Below are 16,022 nucleotides of genomic sequence, written 5' to 3' on the forward strand. Positions count from 1 at the left end.
GAGGACAAGGGAGGAGTAAGTAAGGCAAGGCAGGAGTAAGGGAGGACAAGGGAGTAAGTAAGAGCAAGGCAGGAGTAAGGGAGGACAAGGGAGTAAGTAAGGCAAGGCAGGAGTAAGGGAGGACAAGGGAGTAAGTAAGAGCAAGGCAGGAGTAAGGGAGGACAAGGGAGGAGTAAGTAAGGCAAGGCAGGAGTAAGGGAGGACAAGGGAGTAAGGGAGGACAAGGGAGTAAGTAAGGCAAGGCAGGAGTAAGGGAGGACAAGGGAGTAAGTAAGGCAAGGCAGGAGTAAGGGAGGACAAGGGAGTAAGTAAGGCAAGGCAGGAGTAAGGGAGGACAAGGGAGTAAGTAAGGCAAGGCAGGAGTAAGGGAGGACAAGGGAGTAAGTAAGGCAAGGCAGGAGTAAGGGAGGGCAAGGGAGTAAGTAAGAGCAAGGCAGGAGTAAGGGAGGACAAGGGAGTAAATAAGGAAGGGCAAGGGAGGAGTAAGGGAGGAGTACGGGAGAGCAAGGGAGGAGTAAGGGAGAGCAAGGGAGGAGTAAGGGAGGGCAAGGGAGTAAATAAGGAAGGGCAAGGGAGGAGTAAGGGAGGAGTAAGGGAGGGCGAGGGAGGAGTAAGGGAGAGCAAGGGAGGAGTACGGGAGAGCAAGGGAGGAGTAAGGGAGGACAAGGGAGTAAGTAAGAGCAAGGCAGGATAAGGGAGTGGTGGTCAGCTGGGTAACGGTGCAGGACAGACCGTTGGTGCAGATATATACAATGGAGTGACTGGGGCATTAAAAAACACAGTAAACAATAGATCGTACAGGGGCAATGGTGCAAAGAGAGGGGCTGACGGTGCAGAGGTAAACAGCAAAGTGATATAAACAGAGGCGGTACGGTGTGTGTGTGACGGTGCAGAAACAGACAGCAGTAAACAGAGAGTGCCAGTGGGTTATGGTGCCAAGACAGAGAGGCTGCTGGTGGACAGTGAAACCAGTCAAACACTAATGGTACCAAACAAAGTACCGGTAGTAAACAGAGAGTACCGGACAAACACCAAACACAGCAACCTAACCAGTAAAACGGTACCAAACAGAGAATAATGGTACCAAACAGAATAATGGTACCAGAGAATAATTGTACCAACAGAATAATTGTACCAAACAGAGAATAATGGTACCAGAGAATAATTGTACCAACAGAATAATGGTACCAAACAGAGAATAATGGTACCAAACAGAATAATGGTACCAGAGAATAATTGTACCAACAGAATAATGGTACCAAACAGAGAATAATGGTACCAAACAGAATAATGGTACCAGAGAATAATTGTACCAACAGAATAATGGTACCAAACAGAGAATAATGGTACCAGAGAATAATTGTACCAAACAGAATAATGGTACCAGAGAATAATTGAACCAACAGAATAATGGTACCAGAGAATAATTGTACCAAACAGAATAATGGTACCAAACAGAATAATGGTACCAAACAGAATAATGGTACCAGAGAATAATTGTACCAACAGAATAATGGTACCAAACAGAGAATAATGGTACCAAACAGAATAATGGTACCAGAGAATAATTGTACCAAACAGAATAATGGTACCAAACAGAGAATAATAGTACCAAATAGAATAATGGTACCAAATAGAATAATGGTACCAAACACAGAATAATGGTACCAAACAGAGAATAGTTGTAGCAGAGAATAATAGTACCAAATAGAATAATGGTACCAAACAGAATAATGGTACTAAACAGAAAATAATGGTACCAAACAGAATAATGGTACTAAACAGAAAATAATGGTACCAAACAGAATAATGGTACTAGAAAATAATTGTACCAAACAGAATAATGGTACTAGAAAATAATTGTACCAAACAGAATAATGGTACTAGAAAATAATTGTACCAAACAGAATAATGGTACCAGACAGAGAATAATGGTACCAGAGAAAAATTGTACCAAACAGAATAATGGTACCAAACAGAGAATAACGGTACCAAACAAAATAATGGTACCTAAGAGAATAATGGTACCAAACAGAATAATGGTACCAAACGGAGAATAACGGTACCAAACAAAATAATGGTACCTAAGAGAACAATGGTACCAAACAGAAAAATGGTACCAAAAACAGCATAACGGTACCAAAAAACAGCATAACGGTACCAAACACAGAATAATGGTACCGAAAACAGCATAACAGTACCCAGTGACGGATCCAGGGTGGGCGGGGCGGCTTAAATTGGGCCCTATTAAACATTCACTGACATCTGGGAGGTTATTAATTATTACTGCTTTGGAGAAGTGTAAAAAACCACTATTCCCAAATATTCCTACCCTGCTCAGAGCTACACTAACAACAATTGCCTCAGGGGAAGGATTTTTCTCCACTCTTAACCCCTTGACTGTGGATTTCCTAGCAGAAGACATCACCAAGCTACAGGAATGGATCAAAAAGTGGCTGCTACAATTCAATGAAGAAAAATGTAGTCTTGCACCTTGGGAGGGGATGTCCAGCGTGCCAATACCACATGGGAAACACTCCACTATCCACCACAGAGGCAGAGAAAGACCTGGGAGTGTATGTTACCAGGCTACCAGTGAAGGGATATCCAGCACACCAATACCACATGGGAAACACTCCACTATCCACCACAGAGGCAGAGAAAGACCTGGGAGTGTATGTTACCAGGCTACCAGTGAAGGGATATCCAGCACACCAATACCACATGGGAAACACTCCACTATCCACCACAGAGGCAGAGAAAGACCTGGGAGTGTATGTCATCAGGCTACCAGTGAAGGGATATCCAGCACACCAATACCACATGGGAAACACTCCACTATCCACCACAGAGGCAGAGAAAGACCTGGGAGTGTATGTTACCAGGCTACCAGTGAAGGGATATCCAGCACACCAATACCACATGGGAAACACTCCACTATCCACCACAGAGGCAGAGAAAGACCTGGGAGTGTATGTTACCAGGCTACCAGTGAAGGCCAAATTCGTTCCTGTTGCAGCGGACGGGTCAATAGGCTGAAAACATGCTTGAGATCAACAATGTCTGGAGAGCGGTTGAGTAGTCTGGCTCTTGTTAACACTTTGGCACACACCGTCCCATCTGATTTTCTCGGCCAACACACACACCTAACTGGCTACCTCGAGCGCGCGCTATAATTTTTTTCAAAACTGGCTTATCGAATCTTTGGCTCGATTCACTTTTAATAAACTACATACATTCCACTGTCAATTGTAAGCTCTTTCATATGGAAAGAAAAAAAATGTTTGCTTTATATTTTACCGAGGTATTGTGAGTTGAAGTGGCGCAAACCGATTTCTGAAATAAAAAAAACTCACATTTTCGCATAGAAGGAGTAAAAATATAACATTGTGTTCTATAACAAAAGAAGCGGACATTTATGAGTTAATTAGCGCAACCAACGGAATTTTGATACAGCAATTATAACGCTCATAAATTTGAAAAAAACGAAAAACGATCTTTTTAAAAAATGTTCACTCTTTCCACTTATCTCCATAACTGTTATTTTTTTGTGGTTTCATCTTAAAGAACAGATCATTACCTATACAATGGTAGTTTCAGATTTCTTTTATGACGTATAGTTGATGAGTTAGGCTTGAAAGAAAAAAATATTGAGCCCTGCCCCGCACCACACATTAACCCGTCTGCGACCACTAGAGTCAACTGAAGAGGTTTTCTGGTGTCACCCAGGAAAATTTCCCGGCAAGAATGGTCATCAGCTTACCTGGAGCCAACATGTGCTAGCCTGTCTACAGACCAAGTGTCACGCGTCAATGAGAATTACAGAAATTTTGGTGAATTTTTTTATCACCGCGACGAGAAAAGTCGCGCCAAACAGGAGCCGTGCTTTTTGACCAGACAACTGTGGTGACGTGTGTGTTGCGTCAAACAGGAGCCGTGCTTTTTGACCAGACAACCGTAGTGACGTGTGTGTTGCGTCAAACAGGAGCCGTGCTTTTTGACCAGACAACCGTAGTGACGTGTGTGTTGCGTCAAACAGGAGCCGTGCTTTTTGACCAGACAACCGTAGTGACGTGTGTGTCGCGTCAAACAGGAGCCGTGCTTTTTGACCAGACAACCGTAGTGACGTGTGTGTCGCGCCAAACAGGAGCCGTGCTTTTTGACCAGACAACTGTGGTGACGTGTGTGTTGCGTCAAACAGGAGCCGTGCTTTTTGACCAGACAACTGTGGTGACGTGTGTGTCGCGCCAAACAGGAGCCGTGCTTTTTGACCAGACAACCGTAGTGACGTGTGTGTTGCGTCAAACAGGAGCCGTGCTTTTTGACCAGACAACCGTAGTGACGTGTGTGTTGCGTCAAACAGGAGCCGTGCTTTTTGACCAGACAACCGTAGTGACGTGTGTGTCGCGTCAAACAGGAGCCGTGCTTTTTGACCAGACAACCGTAGTGACGTGTGTGTCGCGTCCACGTGTGCGATGGTGTTCATGTCCACAAAGAAACAGAAATAGCTCCTGAACACGTAGTAAATAGGTTTAGTCTTTGAAAGAAGACTGATTTTCTTCAATAATTCTGCCACATGGATCAGTGTTCAATGATGAGTGATCACACACTAAGAGATTTTTTCCCCCTTTTAGAAACACTTAATGCAGCTGCTGTAATGACAAAGGCATTGTGTTTGTTCTTAAGTTATTTACAGTGGTAATAAAAAATAAAAGGATGTCCTAATTTTGTACCACTTTGTTATATTACACTGTGTGCTATAGAAGTGTGATAGAACAAAAACGTGTGCATCTTGTATATCAGCCCCCCACCCCTTCACCTGGAGCTGGATCCGCCACTGACAGTACTAGAGAATAACGGTACCGAACAGAGATAATGGTACCTAACAGAGAATAATGGTACCGAACAGTAATGGTACCGAACAGAGAATAATGGTACCGAACAGAGAATAACGGTACCGAACAGAGAATAATGGTACCGAAGAGAATAATGGTACCGAACAGAGATTAATGGTACCAAACAGAGAATAATGGTACCAAACAGAGAATGATGGTACCGAACAGAGAATAATGGTACCGAAGAGAATAATGGTACCGAAGAGAATAATGGTACCGAACAGAGAATAATGGTACCGAAGAGAATAATGGTACCGAACAGAGTAATGGTACCGAACAGAGAATAACGGTACCGAACAGAGAATAATGGTACCGAACAGAGAATAATGGTACCGAACAGAGAATAATGGTATTTGGTATTAAACACAGGATAATGGCACCAGAGAATAATGGTACCAGAGAATAATGGTACCAAAAACAGCCTAACGGTACCAAACAGAGTGCCGTTGACCAGCAAACAAGGGTGGTGGTGCTGAGGCAGGCGGTGCAGATGGGGACAGACAGTGCCGAGAAAACACCAAACGCAGCAATAAAACAACAACAGTAAAACATGATAAGGGAAACGATAATAGAGATTGTATAAATTCCAGAACAGAGAGAGAACAAGTTGATGGGTGCAGGGTGGGTGGGTGTGTATGTGTGTGTGTGCGTGTGTGTGCCTCAAGATGCAGGGGGGGGGGGGGAGTGATGTGGGGGGGCAGGGGGTGACTCAGGGAAGGGGTGCAGAGAATATAATGGGGTGTGCAGGCTGGGGTGAGGGGGAGTGGGGTGACGGAAGTGATGGGGTGGGGGGGTGGGGGCCCATTCATACTGTGTGAGAGAGAGAGAGAGAGAGAGAGAGAGAGAGAGAGAGAGAGAGAGAGAGAGAGAGAGAGAGAGAGAGAGAGAGAGAGAGAGAGAGAGAGAGAGAGAGAGAGAGAGAGAGAGAGACAGAGAGAGAGAGAGAAACAGACAGTTAGAGAGAGAGAAACACACACACACATACACAGGCCCCACACACCCCCACACATCCCCCCGCACCCCTTTCACCCCCCTCCCGGCCCCCGATCCTGGCGCGACCCCATAGCAGAGGCGTTACCTTGGGGGTGGGCATGGACGAGGAGCGCTGCGTTTTGAACAGAGGCGGGCGCATCATGTTTTGGGGGTCAACAAGGTCAAGCGATCGCCAATTCTTCGAGTCGGGTCGCGGCGCTGCCATGGTGGTGGTGGTGGTGGTGGTGGAGGTGGTGATGGTGGTGGTGGGGGGCGGGGGGGGCTGATGGTGTATAGATGGGGTATGGTGTGAGTTGGTGTTGGTGGTGGTGGTGTTGTGTTTAGTGTTAATGACCTCTCTGGCTCCCTTCCCTTCCCTTCCCTTCCTTTCCCTTCCCTTCCTTTTGTCCCATCTTTTCCTTCTCTTTTCTTCCCTTCCTTTCCTTTCCCTTCCTTTCCTCTCCTTCCTTTCCTTTCCTTCCTTCCCTTCCTTTCCTTTCATTCTCCTCCCTTTCCCATCTTCCTTCCTTCCCTTCTCTTCCCTTCCAATCCCATACCATCCCATCTCATCTCATCCCTTCCCATCCCATCCCTTCTCTTCCCTTTCCTGTCCTTTCCTTCCCATCCCATCCCTTCTCTTCCCTTCCCCATTTCATTTGATCCCTTCCCTTCACTTCCCATCCCAAGCCATCCCATCCCATCCCATCCCTTCCCTTCCCTTCTCTTCCACCCACAATCTGGGCAAACTGACTTACCCTGGTGTGTGTGTGTGTGTGTGTGTGTGTGTGTGTGTGTGTGTGTGTGTGTGTGTGTGTGAAATGATGAGATACCTACAAGTTCTCTCTCTCTCTCTCTCTCTCCCATGGCACACTGGCTAGAATGCCCAACTACAAATCAGCTGGCCAGGGTTGAAATCCAGGCTGGGGCAGCTGGCGTGCATCCCAGCCAGCTGTTCATCTCCCCTTGTGGGTGGGGGATAATCTGAACCTGGGGACCCCTGGGGAGGCACACTGTGGCACCCGGATGTCCCAGTGTCCAGGGAGCAGCTCTTCGAGGGGGGACTATGGTGCTGCTAACCAAAAAGCTATCTCCACTAACTGGTAATTCACTTAGTGGGTGGCTGAGTGGTAGCGTGCTGGGCCCACATTCACCGCGTGTTGGACGACGCGAGTTTGAATCCCCACGCTACCACCTGGGATTTTTCACGGGTTCTGGAACTTCCGGGACTCCTGGATGTCAGCTTGAGTGTCCTGCGCCTCACCCACAGCTGCTGATGGCTCCTTAACAGGGTCAGCCTCCTCAGGCGGAACAAAAACGTCCTCACTCGGGTCACCTTCCATGGCGTCGATAGCGGTAAACACGGCACAATGATGAACGCGACCACACGGTGACAACGGCGCAGCTGAACTGAACAAAGAGCCCAACAAGCAACAACAACAAGAAGAGAAAGAAGCCTCCAGCTGATCCTAAATCCGTATATTTTACCAAAGATTTCATGCAAATTTACGCATTTTTTACTCTTCTCCGTAACCGACACTTTTATTTCTTTCAGTTTACTTCTTGTCAGGCGGAAAATATCAAATTGTTGTTATTAGCCCGGTGGTGGTAGCAGGGATCATGTTTCTTAATGGTCCCTCCAAGTGAGAAAAATGAGAAAAAGTCACCCCTCACACAAACCATTTCATAATATATATCAAAGCATTTGTGATCAGATTATGTATCATCTATTTTGGGGGGTAAATATCATGGCACAAATTTGGCCCGTCGCTGCTACACGGTAAAGCCACAAATTTGGCCCGTCGCTGCTACACGGTAAAGCCACAAACTTGGCCCATCACTGCTACACGGTAAAGCCACAAATTTGGCCCGTCGCTGCTACACGGTAAAGCCACAAATTTGGCCCGTCGCTGCTACACGGTAAAGCCACAAATTTGGCCCGTCGCTGCTACAGTAAAGCCACAAATTTGGCCCGTCGCTGCTACACGGTAAAGCCACAAATTTGGCCCGTCGCTGCTACACGGTAAAGCCACAAATTTGGCCCGTCGCTGCTACACGGTAAAGCCACAAATTTGGCCCGTCGCTGCTACACGGTAAAGCCACAAATTTGGCCCGTCGCTGCTACACGGTAAAGCCACAAATTTGGCCCGTCGCTGCTACACGGTAAAGCCACAAATTTGGCCCGTCGCTGCTACACGGTAAAGCCACAAATTTGGCCCGTCGCTGCTACACGGTTAAATCCCCCGTTCAAAGAGTTGGGAATGGAAGATGCATTACCCCAGAGTACCCAAAAGTTTCCCTAATGATAACTGCCCACTTCCCTACTTTAAGGCATAATTTACCCAAAAGTGAAAGCCCTGGAACCATTGCACCTTGTGGCTCACCTGGACAAGACCAAAGCTGCGTGAATTTTTAGCGGACTCAAGTTAGCGGAGGAGGAACTACATTTAGCGGAAGGTAATTGGTCCGCTAACTGTTTACAACGTTAGCAAAAATGTTAATCAGCCAACGAAAATCTTAGCTTCATGAATTAGTGATTAGCGGATTAGCCAAACCATCCCCACAACTGTTAAAGACCTCCTATTCAGCTGTGTGTGTGTGTGTGTGTGTGTGTGTGTGTGTGTGTGTGTGTGTGTGTGTGTGTGTGTGTGTGTGTGTGTCTCTCGGCGACCAAAATTTCCAAAAAAATTAGAAAAAAAGAGAGAGAGAGAGAGAGAGAGAGAGAGAGAGAGAGAGAGAGAGAGAGAGAGAGAGACAACAAAAAGTAATAATAATAATAATAATAATAATAATAATAATAATAATAATAATAATAATAATAATAATAATGGACACAACAACAACAACAACACCAACAACAACAACAACACCGGACCACCACCACCGCCACTACCTCTACGACAACACCAAACACCAACGAACACACACACACACCCACACCCACACACACACACAGCGATTGAGACCTACACTAACTACCTCTTTCTGTGTGTGTGTGTGTGTGTGTGTGTGTGTGTGTGTGTGTGTGTGTGTGTGTGTGTGTGTGTGTGTGTGTGTGTGTGTACATCTTAGGTTATACAACACAACAAAAACAGACATATTAGCGAGAACCTGCAACAAACGAACACACAAACACTTAGCTTAGGACAGGTTAGTAACACACACACACACACACACACACACACACACACACACACACACACTGCAGAAGGAGATGTGTCAATAATCTTGTCAATCTATCTATCTGTATCTAGCTATCTATCTATCTATCTCTGTCTATCCATCTATCGAGCAATTCATCAAGTTCTCTTCTATCGACAATCTCTCGCACTCTCCCGGCCGTGGCGCGAATAGGGGTGAAAATATATTCTTTTCAATCCGTCCGCTGCGATTGTCACGGATTTTGCCTTCACTGGTAGCTTGTAAGAGTAGAAAGGGAGGCAAAGGGAAGGGATGGGAAGGGATGGGAAGGGAAGGGATGGGCAGGGAAGGGAAGGGAAGGGATGGGAAGGAAAGGGCATGGAAGGGAAGGAGAGAGCAGGAACGGAAAGGGAAGGGAAAGGAAGGGAAGGGAAGGGAAGGGAAGGGAAGGGCATGGAAGGGAAGGAGAGAGCAGGGAAGGGAAAGGAAGGAGAGAGCAGGGAAGGGAAGGGAAGGGAAGGAGAGAGCAGGGAAGGGAAGGAGAGAGCAGGGAAGGGAAGGAGAGAGCAGGGAAGGGAAGGGAAGGGAAGGGAAGGGAAGGGAAGGGAAGGGAAGGGAAGGGAAGGAGAGAGCAGGGAAGGGAAGGGAAGGGAAGGGAAGGGAAGGGAAGGAGAGAGCAGGGAAGGGAAGGGAATAGAAGGGAAGGGAAGGGAAGGGAAGGAGAGAGCAGGGAAGGGAAGGGAAGGGAATGGAAGGGAAGGGAAGGGCAGGAGAGAGCAGGGAAGGAAGGAAGGAGAGAGGGAAGGGAAGGAAGGGGAAGGGAAGGAAGGAAGGAAGGGAAGGGAAGGAGAGAGCAGGGAAGGGAAGGAGAGAGCAGGGAAGGGAAGGGAAGGAGAGAGCAGGGAAGGGAAGGGAAGGGAAGGGAAGGGAAGGGAAGGGAAGGGAAGGAGAGAGCAGGGAAGGGAAGGGGAGGTTAGGAAAATACTCGCAAGATATTTCCAAGATTTCCGCTCTACACCTATTTCTAAGTCAAAGAGGGGTCAGTCTGGTTCTAATGAGCGTTTCTTTAGGTTCACGGTACAGAAGAAGGCTCAAACTACCACCAGGGTCATAAAACTACTCCTGGTAAGGCCTACGACTCCTACGAAAGGCTTGTCAAGTCTGGTTGGCAGTAGACCCGTGCAGGAGGTTCCATATTGTTACAGGTATGGGTAAAATCTTTAAATTGAGCCACTGAAGAAAGCCTATCGACGCTATAGGCGGACATGTGAAAAAATTAATAAATCTCACACTGGTAGACGAAACTCTTTTTTTTAAGGGGGTCGTTTTTGGCATGTTATGAAAGGATCTGATAAATGTTGGTCACAAATCATTAAGCCCTTGACTGTGGATTTCCTAGCAGAAGACATCACCAAGCTACAGGAATGGATCAAAAAGTGGCTGCTACAATTCAATGAAGAAAAATGTAAAGTCCTGCATCTTGGGAGGGATATCCAGCACACCAATACCACATGGGAAACACTCCACTATCCACCACAGGGGCAGAGAAAGACCTGGGAGTGTATGTTACCAGGCTACCAGTGAAGGGATATCCAGCACACCAATACCACATGGGAAACACTCCACTATCCACCACAGAGGCAGAGAAAGACCTGGGAGTGTATGTTACCAGGCTACCAGTGAAGGGATATCCAGCACACCAATACCACATGGGAAACACTCACTATCCACCACAGAGGCAGAGAAAGACCTGGGAGTGTATGTTACCAGGCTACCAGTGAAGGGATATCCAGCACACCAATACCACATGGGAAACACTCCACTATCCACCACAGAGGCAGAGAAAGACCTGGGAGTGTATGTTACCAGGCTACCAGTGAAGGCTAAGTCTGTGTCAATCGCAGCGGACGGGTTAAATGATTGACTTTCCAGTGCCTGCGTACACCCGACATCCCACAGCCACAAAATAACTCACAGAGAGAAAGGTTCAACTTGCTCACAGTTCCTACACTTGACTCACCGCTCACCAAGATCACACGAGGACAAACCAAAACAAAACCAGGCAAATTAATGTTTTTTCCCCGCCGTGTATTCCTGCACATTCTTGGTGGACGGCAGAGGACTCATTTCTACCAGGAGGTATTCTCGTAACACCGGCCCGGGAGTTGGACCACTCACGCCCAAGCCATGCCCCGTCCTGCGCTGCACATTTCCGCGCCCCACACCGAGTGCCGAATAAATTTAAACCAACCAAACCTAACTTAATCTAACCTACCTAACTGGGGGCTCATGGTCACATTCTTAAACATTTCGGCGCCCAAGTTCACCTATTTGACAAGGCCTTCCTAGGAGTTTGGGGCATATCCAGGAGTAGTTTTATGACCCTGGTGGTAGTTTGACCCTTCTTCTGTACCGTGAACCTAAAGAAACACTCATTAGAACCTGATTGATGACCTCTTTGACCTGTAGAAATAGTTGATGTGAAAAGCGAGAGTCTTAAAATACCAGCCTTACCCCACTACAACCCCATAAGCTGTCAGCACCAACACTCACAAAGCCTTGGCCATTTTGGATTACATTAAGTCCTGGATTGATGCACACGACTTTCTTGTGGTGTAAATACGTTCTTCATTTGAGTGTGAACCACGAGGAGGAGAATATATCATGAGGTGGGCTGAGGCGGACTACAGTAGCCCAAGGATGGGAGCAGGTACAGGCAGGAGGTGGCCAGCAGTCAGTATTGCAGTCGCCGGGAGCGAGTGCTTCAGAAACTATTGCCCCGGTGGATTTGTGGCCATCTGATCTTGTCCGTTATGACCGAAATCTGTTATGAGCGGGTCCGTCATGTCGAGGGTTTACTGTGCAGTCATCCCTCAAATAGTACAGTTTTCAATGGTCCGGTTTCGGTTTTATACGGATTGTCATCGAAGATCTTTTCAGGGTTTTTATTCCTGCTCGTCGGGAAATTTTAAAATCCTAAAATCATCGATGAAAATACACATAAAACCGATCTATTGGAAACCGTACTATTTGAAGGACGACTGTATTTCCAAAGTGATATATTTTCCGTGTTCTGCGTTCTCCGCCACGACCCTTCCCCTCTTCACCATCGTTTTGGGAGAGCCATTCACCACAGGGAGGCAAGGGGAGGGACACTTACTGGAGCTTACAGTGTGCATGAGAGGACTGACTGACCTAAACAACAAGACCAATAAGTACACCAGGACTCCTTGGCTCAGGCCCGTGGAGATTGTTGTTATTATTATTATTATTATTATTATTATTATTGTTGTTGTTATTATTATTGTTGTTGTTATTGTAGCTAGCGTGCGTGTATCCTAAGGCCCTGGCAAGATTGTTTTTGAAGTGGCTGCTTGCTATCCTGTGTGTGTGTGTGTGTGTGTGTGTGTGTGTGTGTGTGTGTGTGTGTGTGTGTGTGTGTGTGTGTGTGAAGACAGAAGGGCTTATTGGACTAGTTATACACACACACACACACACACACACACACACACACACACACACACACACACACACACACACTCTCTCTCTCTCTCTCTCTCTCTCTCTCTCTCTCTCTCTCTCTCTCTCTCTCTCTCTCTCTCTCTCTCTCTCTCACACACTCTCTCTCTCTCACACACACACACACTCTCTCTCTCTCTCTCTCTCTCTCTCTCTCTCTCTCTCTCTCTCTCTCTCTCTCTCTCACACACACACACACACACACACACACACACACACCTGGGTCAAGCACATGGTGTCCACAGGCTCCCAGGGCTTGTGTCTGCGGTTGGCAGGGACCGAGGGGGGTGGCGGGGGGTCCTTGGTGATGGTCGGGGGCGGGCGCTGGTCCCCCCCCCAGCCCGCCCCCACCCCGCTGATGTTCCCGGTGCTGACGCTGCCCCCGGAGAGCCCCGCAGCCGCCGCAGCCGCCGCCCCACACAGCCCGTTGCCCGCGCTGCCCACCGCCACCGTCGCCGCGCTGCCCACGCTGGCCAGGGTCACCATGCTGGATGCTGAGGAGTTAGCCTGGGGGGAGGGGGGGGTGTTAGAGGTGGGGAGAGAAGGGACGGGGATGGTGGGGAAGAGTAGGGAGGGGAGGGGAAAGGAGGGGAAGGGTGGTTAGGGTAGGGAGGGGAAGGGAAGGAAGGGTGGTTAGGAAAGGGAGAGAAGGAAGGGTGGTTAGGGGTAGGGAGGGGAAGGGAGGGAAGGTTAGGGTAGGGAGGGGAAGGGAAGGGAAGGGTGGTTAGGGTAGGGAGGGGAAGGGAAGGGTGGTGTGGTTAGGGTAGGGAGGGGAAGGGTGGTTAGGGTAGGGAGGGAAAGGGAAGGGAAGGGAAGGGTGGTTAGGGTAGGGAGGGGAAGGGAAGGGAAGGGTGGTTAGGGTAGGGAGGGAAAGGGAAGGGAAGGGTGGTTAGGGTAGGGAGGGAAAGGGAAGGTAGGGAGGGGAAGGAAGGGCAGGGAAGGGAGGGGATGGTGGGGAAGGGTAGGGAGGGAGGGAAAGAAGGGAAGGGTGGTTAGGGTAGGGAGGGAAAGGGAAGGGAAGGGAAGGGAAGGGTGGTTAGGGTAGGGAGGGAAAGGGAAGGGAAGGGAAGGGAGGGGATGGTGGGGAAGGGTAGGGAAGGGAGGAAAGAAGGGGAAGGGTGGTTAGGGTAGGGAGGGAAAGGAAGGGCAGGGAAGGAGAAGGGAAGGGTGGTTAGGGTAGGGAGGGGAAGGGAATTGCAGGGAAGGGAAGGGAAGGGAAGGGAAGGGCAGTGAAAGACAGGGCAGGGAAGGGAAGGGAAGGGAAAGACAGGAAAAGGAAGGGAAGGGGAGTGAAAGACAGGGCAGGGAAAGGAAGGGCAGGGAAAGACAGGACAAGGAAGGGAAGGGAAGGGAAGGGCAAGGAAGGGAAGGGAAGGGCAGGGCAGGGGAGGGGAGGGGAGGGCAACAGTCACACATCACAACACACTATAAATCAAATTCGCCTGCTGCACTGATGGGCCGGGCCGTCCACACCGCGCAACACTGTCAGGTTGGGTGTACTGAGCCTCTTATATATATGTCGTCCTTCATATAGTACGGTTGCCAATAGTTCGGTTTTATGTGGATTTTCATAGAAGATTTTGGGGGGATTTTTGAATTTCCCGACGAACAGGAAATATAAAAATCCTTTACCGTGTAGCAGCGACGGGCCAAATTTGTGGCTTTACCGTGTAGCAGCGACAGGCCAAATTTGTGGCTTTACCGTGTAGCAGCGACGGGCCAAATTTGTGGCTTTACAGTGTAGCAGCGACAGGCCAAATTTGTGGCTTTACCGTGTAGCAGCGACAGGCCAAATTTGTGGCTTTACCGTGTAGCAGCGACGGGCCAAATTTGTGGCTTTACCGTGTAGCAGCGACGGGCCAAATTTGTGGCTTTACCGTGTAGCAGCGACGGGCCAAATTTGTGGCTTTACCGTGTAGCAGTGACGGGCCAAATTTGTGGCTTTACCGTGTAGCAGCGACGGGCCAAATTTGTGCCATGATATAAACCCCAAAAAATAGATGATACATAAACTGATCACAAATGCTTTGATATATATTATGAAACAGTTTGTGTGAGGGGTGATTTTTTCTCATTTTCCTTGCTTAGAGGGACCATTAAGAAACATGATCCCTGCTGCTACCGGGTTGAAGGAGACAGCTCAAGGGCAACAAAAAGTGAAAATAAAAAAGCCCGCTACTCACCGCTCCCATAATAGACAGAAGTAAAGAGTTGCCAAGAGGTCAATTTCGGGTGGAGATGTTAATTCATTTCGGAATTTCCCTCGCAAACCAAAAGCCTCGTCAACCCAAATAAACGCACGCTGAGGCACTGCAAACCCCAAGCTGGCACACTAGGGCACAGACGTAAGCGTACAGCAGCGCGCGGGTGCCACCTCTGTGAGCGTACCGCGTTACATGAGACCAGAAAAATTGGAAAGTTTGGTTTAGTCGGCGCAACATCTGTGGTCATACGCCGGAGAGAGACCGGAGGGGGAAGGAATTATAGGAGAAGGGAACAGACCCCAGGAGACGGGACACAACCCCTGATTAATACCTGGTACCCATTCACTGCTGGGTGGACAGGGGCGTAGGGTATCGGAAAAGCCGCCCAAATTTTTCCACTCCGCCCGGGAATCGAACCAAGGCTCTCTCGGTTGTGAAGCCCCCAACCTGAGACCGGACCCCAACTGTGTTCCGCTCTGAGCACACGGGTCTTGCGGCGCACAAAGGGAGCCCTGGGTGACGCCTTACACTTGTACAAACAGCACGCCCCTACACCAAGGCACTGCTCTTGAACCAAGGTATTTATAGCGATTTTTTCTTTGCTCGTAAACTATGGCATTGCTGTGTTTGAAGACCACAACCTCTCCTCTCTGGAAGGGAAAGGAAGGATGGATGGAAGGAAGGAAGGAAAGGAAGAGATGGAAGGAAGGGAAGGAGGATGGGAAGGAAGGGAAGAAGGAAGGAAAGGGAGATGGAAGGAAGAAGGGAAGGAAGGAAGGAAGGAAGGAAGGGAAGGGAAGAAGGAAGGAAGGGAATGGAAGGGAAGGGAAGAAAGGAAGGAAGGAAGAAAGGAAGGAAGGAAGGAAGGAGGGATGGAAGGAAGGAAGGAAGGAAGGAAGGGAAGGATTTGGTAAAGGATAGGATGGGAAGGAAGGAAGGAAGGAAGGATGGGAAGGGAAGGAAGGAAGGAAAAGGAAGGGAAGGGAAGGTAAGGAAGGGAAGGAAGGAAGGAAGGAAGGAAGGACGGAATGAATGGACGGAAGGAAGGAAGGAAGGAAGGAAGGAAGGATGGTAAGGGAAGGAAGGAAAGGGAAGGAAGGAAAGGGAAGGAAGGGAAGGGAAGGAAGGATGAAGAAGGAAGGAAGGGAAGGGAAGGGATTTGGTAAAGGATAGGATGGTAAGGGAAGGGAAGGGAAGGGAAGGGAAGGGAAGGGAAGGGAAGGGAAGGGAAGGGATTTGGTAAAGGATAGGATGGTAAGGGAAGGGAAGGGAAGGGAAGAGAAGGGAAGGAAAG

General features: G+C 48.5%; 1 protein-coding gene across 1 annotated transcript in view; it reads right to left on the reverse strand.

Moving 5' to 3' along the window:
• LOC126992070 (neurofibromin-like) overlaps nucleotides 1–16,022 on the reverse strand; it is a gene marked incomplete at its 5' end in the record, with an annotated part of 74,548 nt that overhangs the window by 15,062 nt on the left and 43,464 nt on the right. The window contains 1 exon segment of the mRNA XM_050850746.1: nucleotides 12,744–13,031. Coding sequence (XP_050706703.1) covers nucleotides 12,744–13,031 — 288 coding nt within the window.

Source organism: Eriocheir sinensis, unplaced genomic scaffold (genome assembly GCF_024679095.1).
Source record: "Eriocheir sinensis breed Jianghai 21 unplaced genomic scaffold, ASM2467909v1 Scaffold394, whole genome shotgun sequence".
NCBI classification, from domain to species: Eukaryota; Metazoa; Arthropoda; class Malacostraca; order Decapoda; family Varunidae; genus Eriocheir; species Eriocheir sinensis.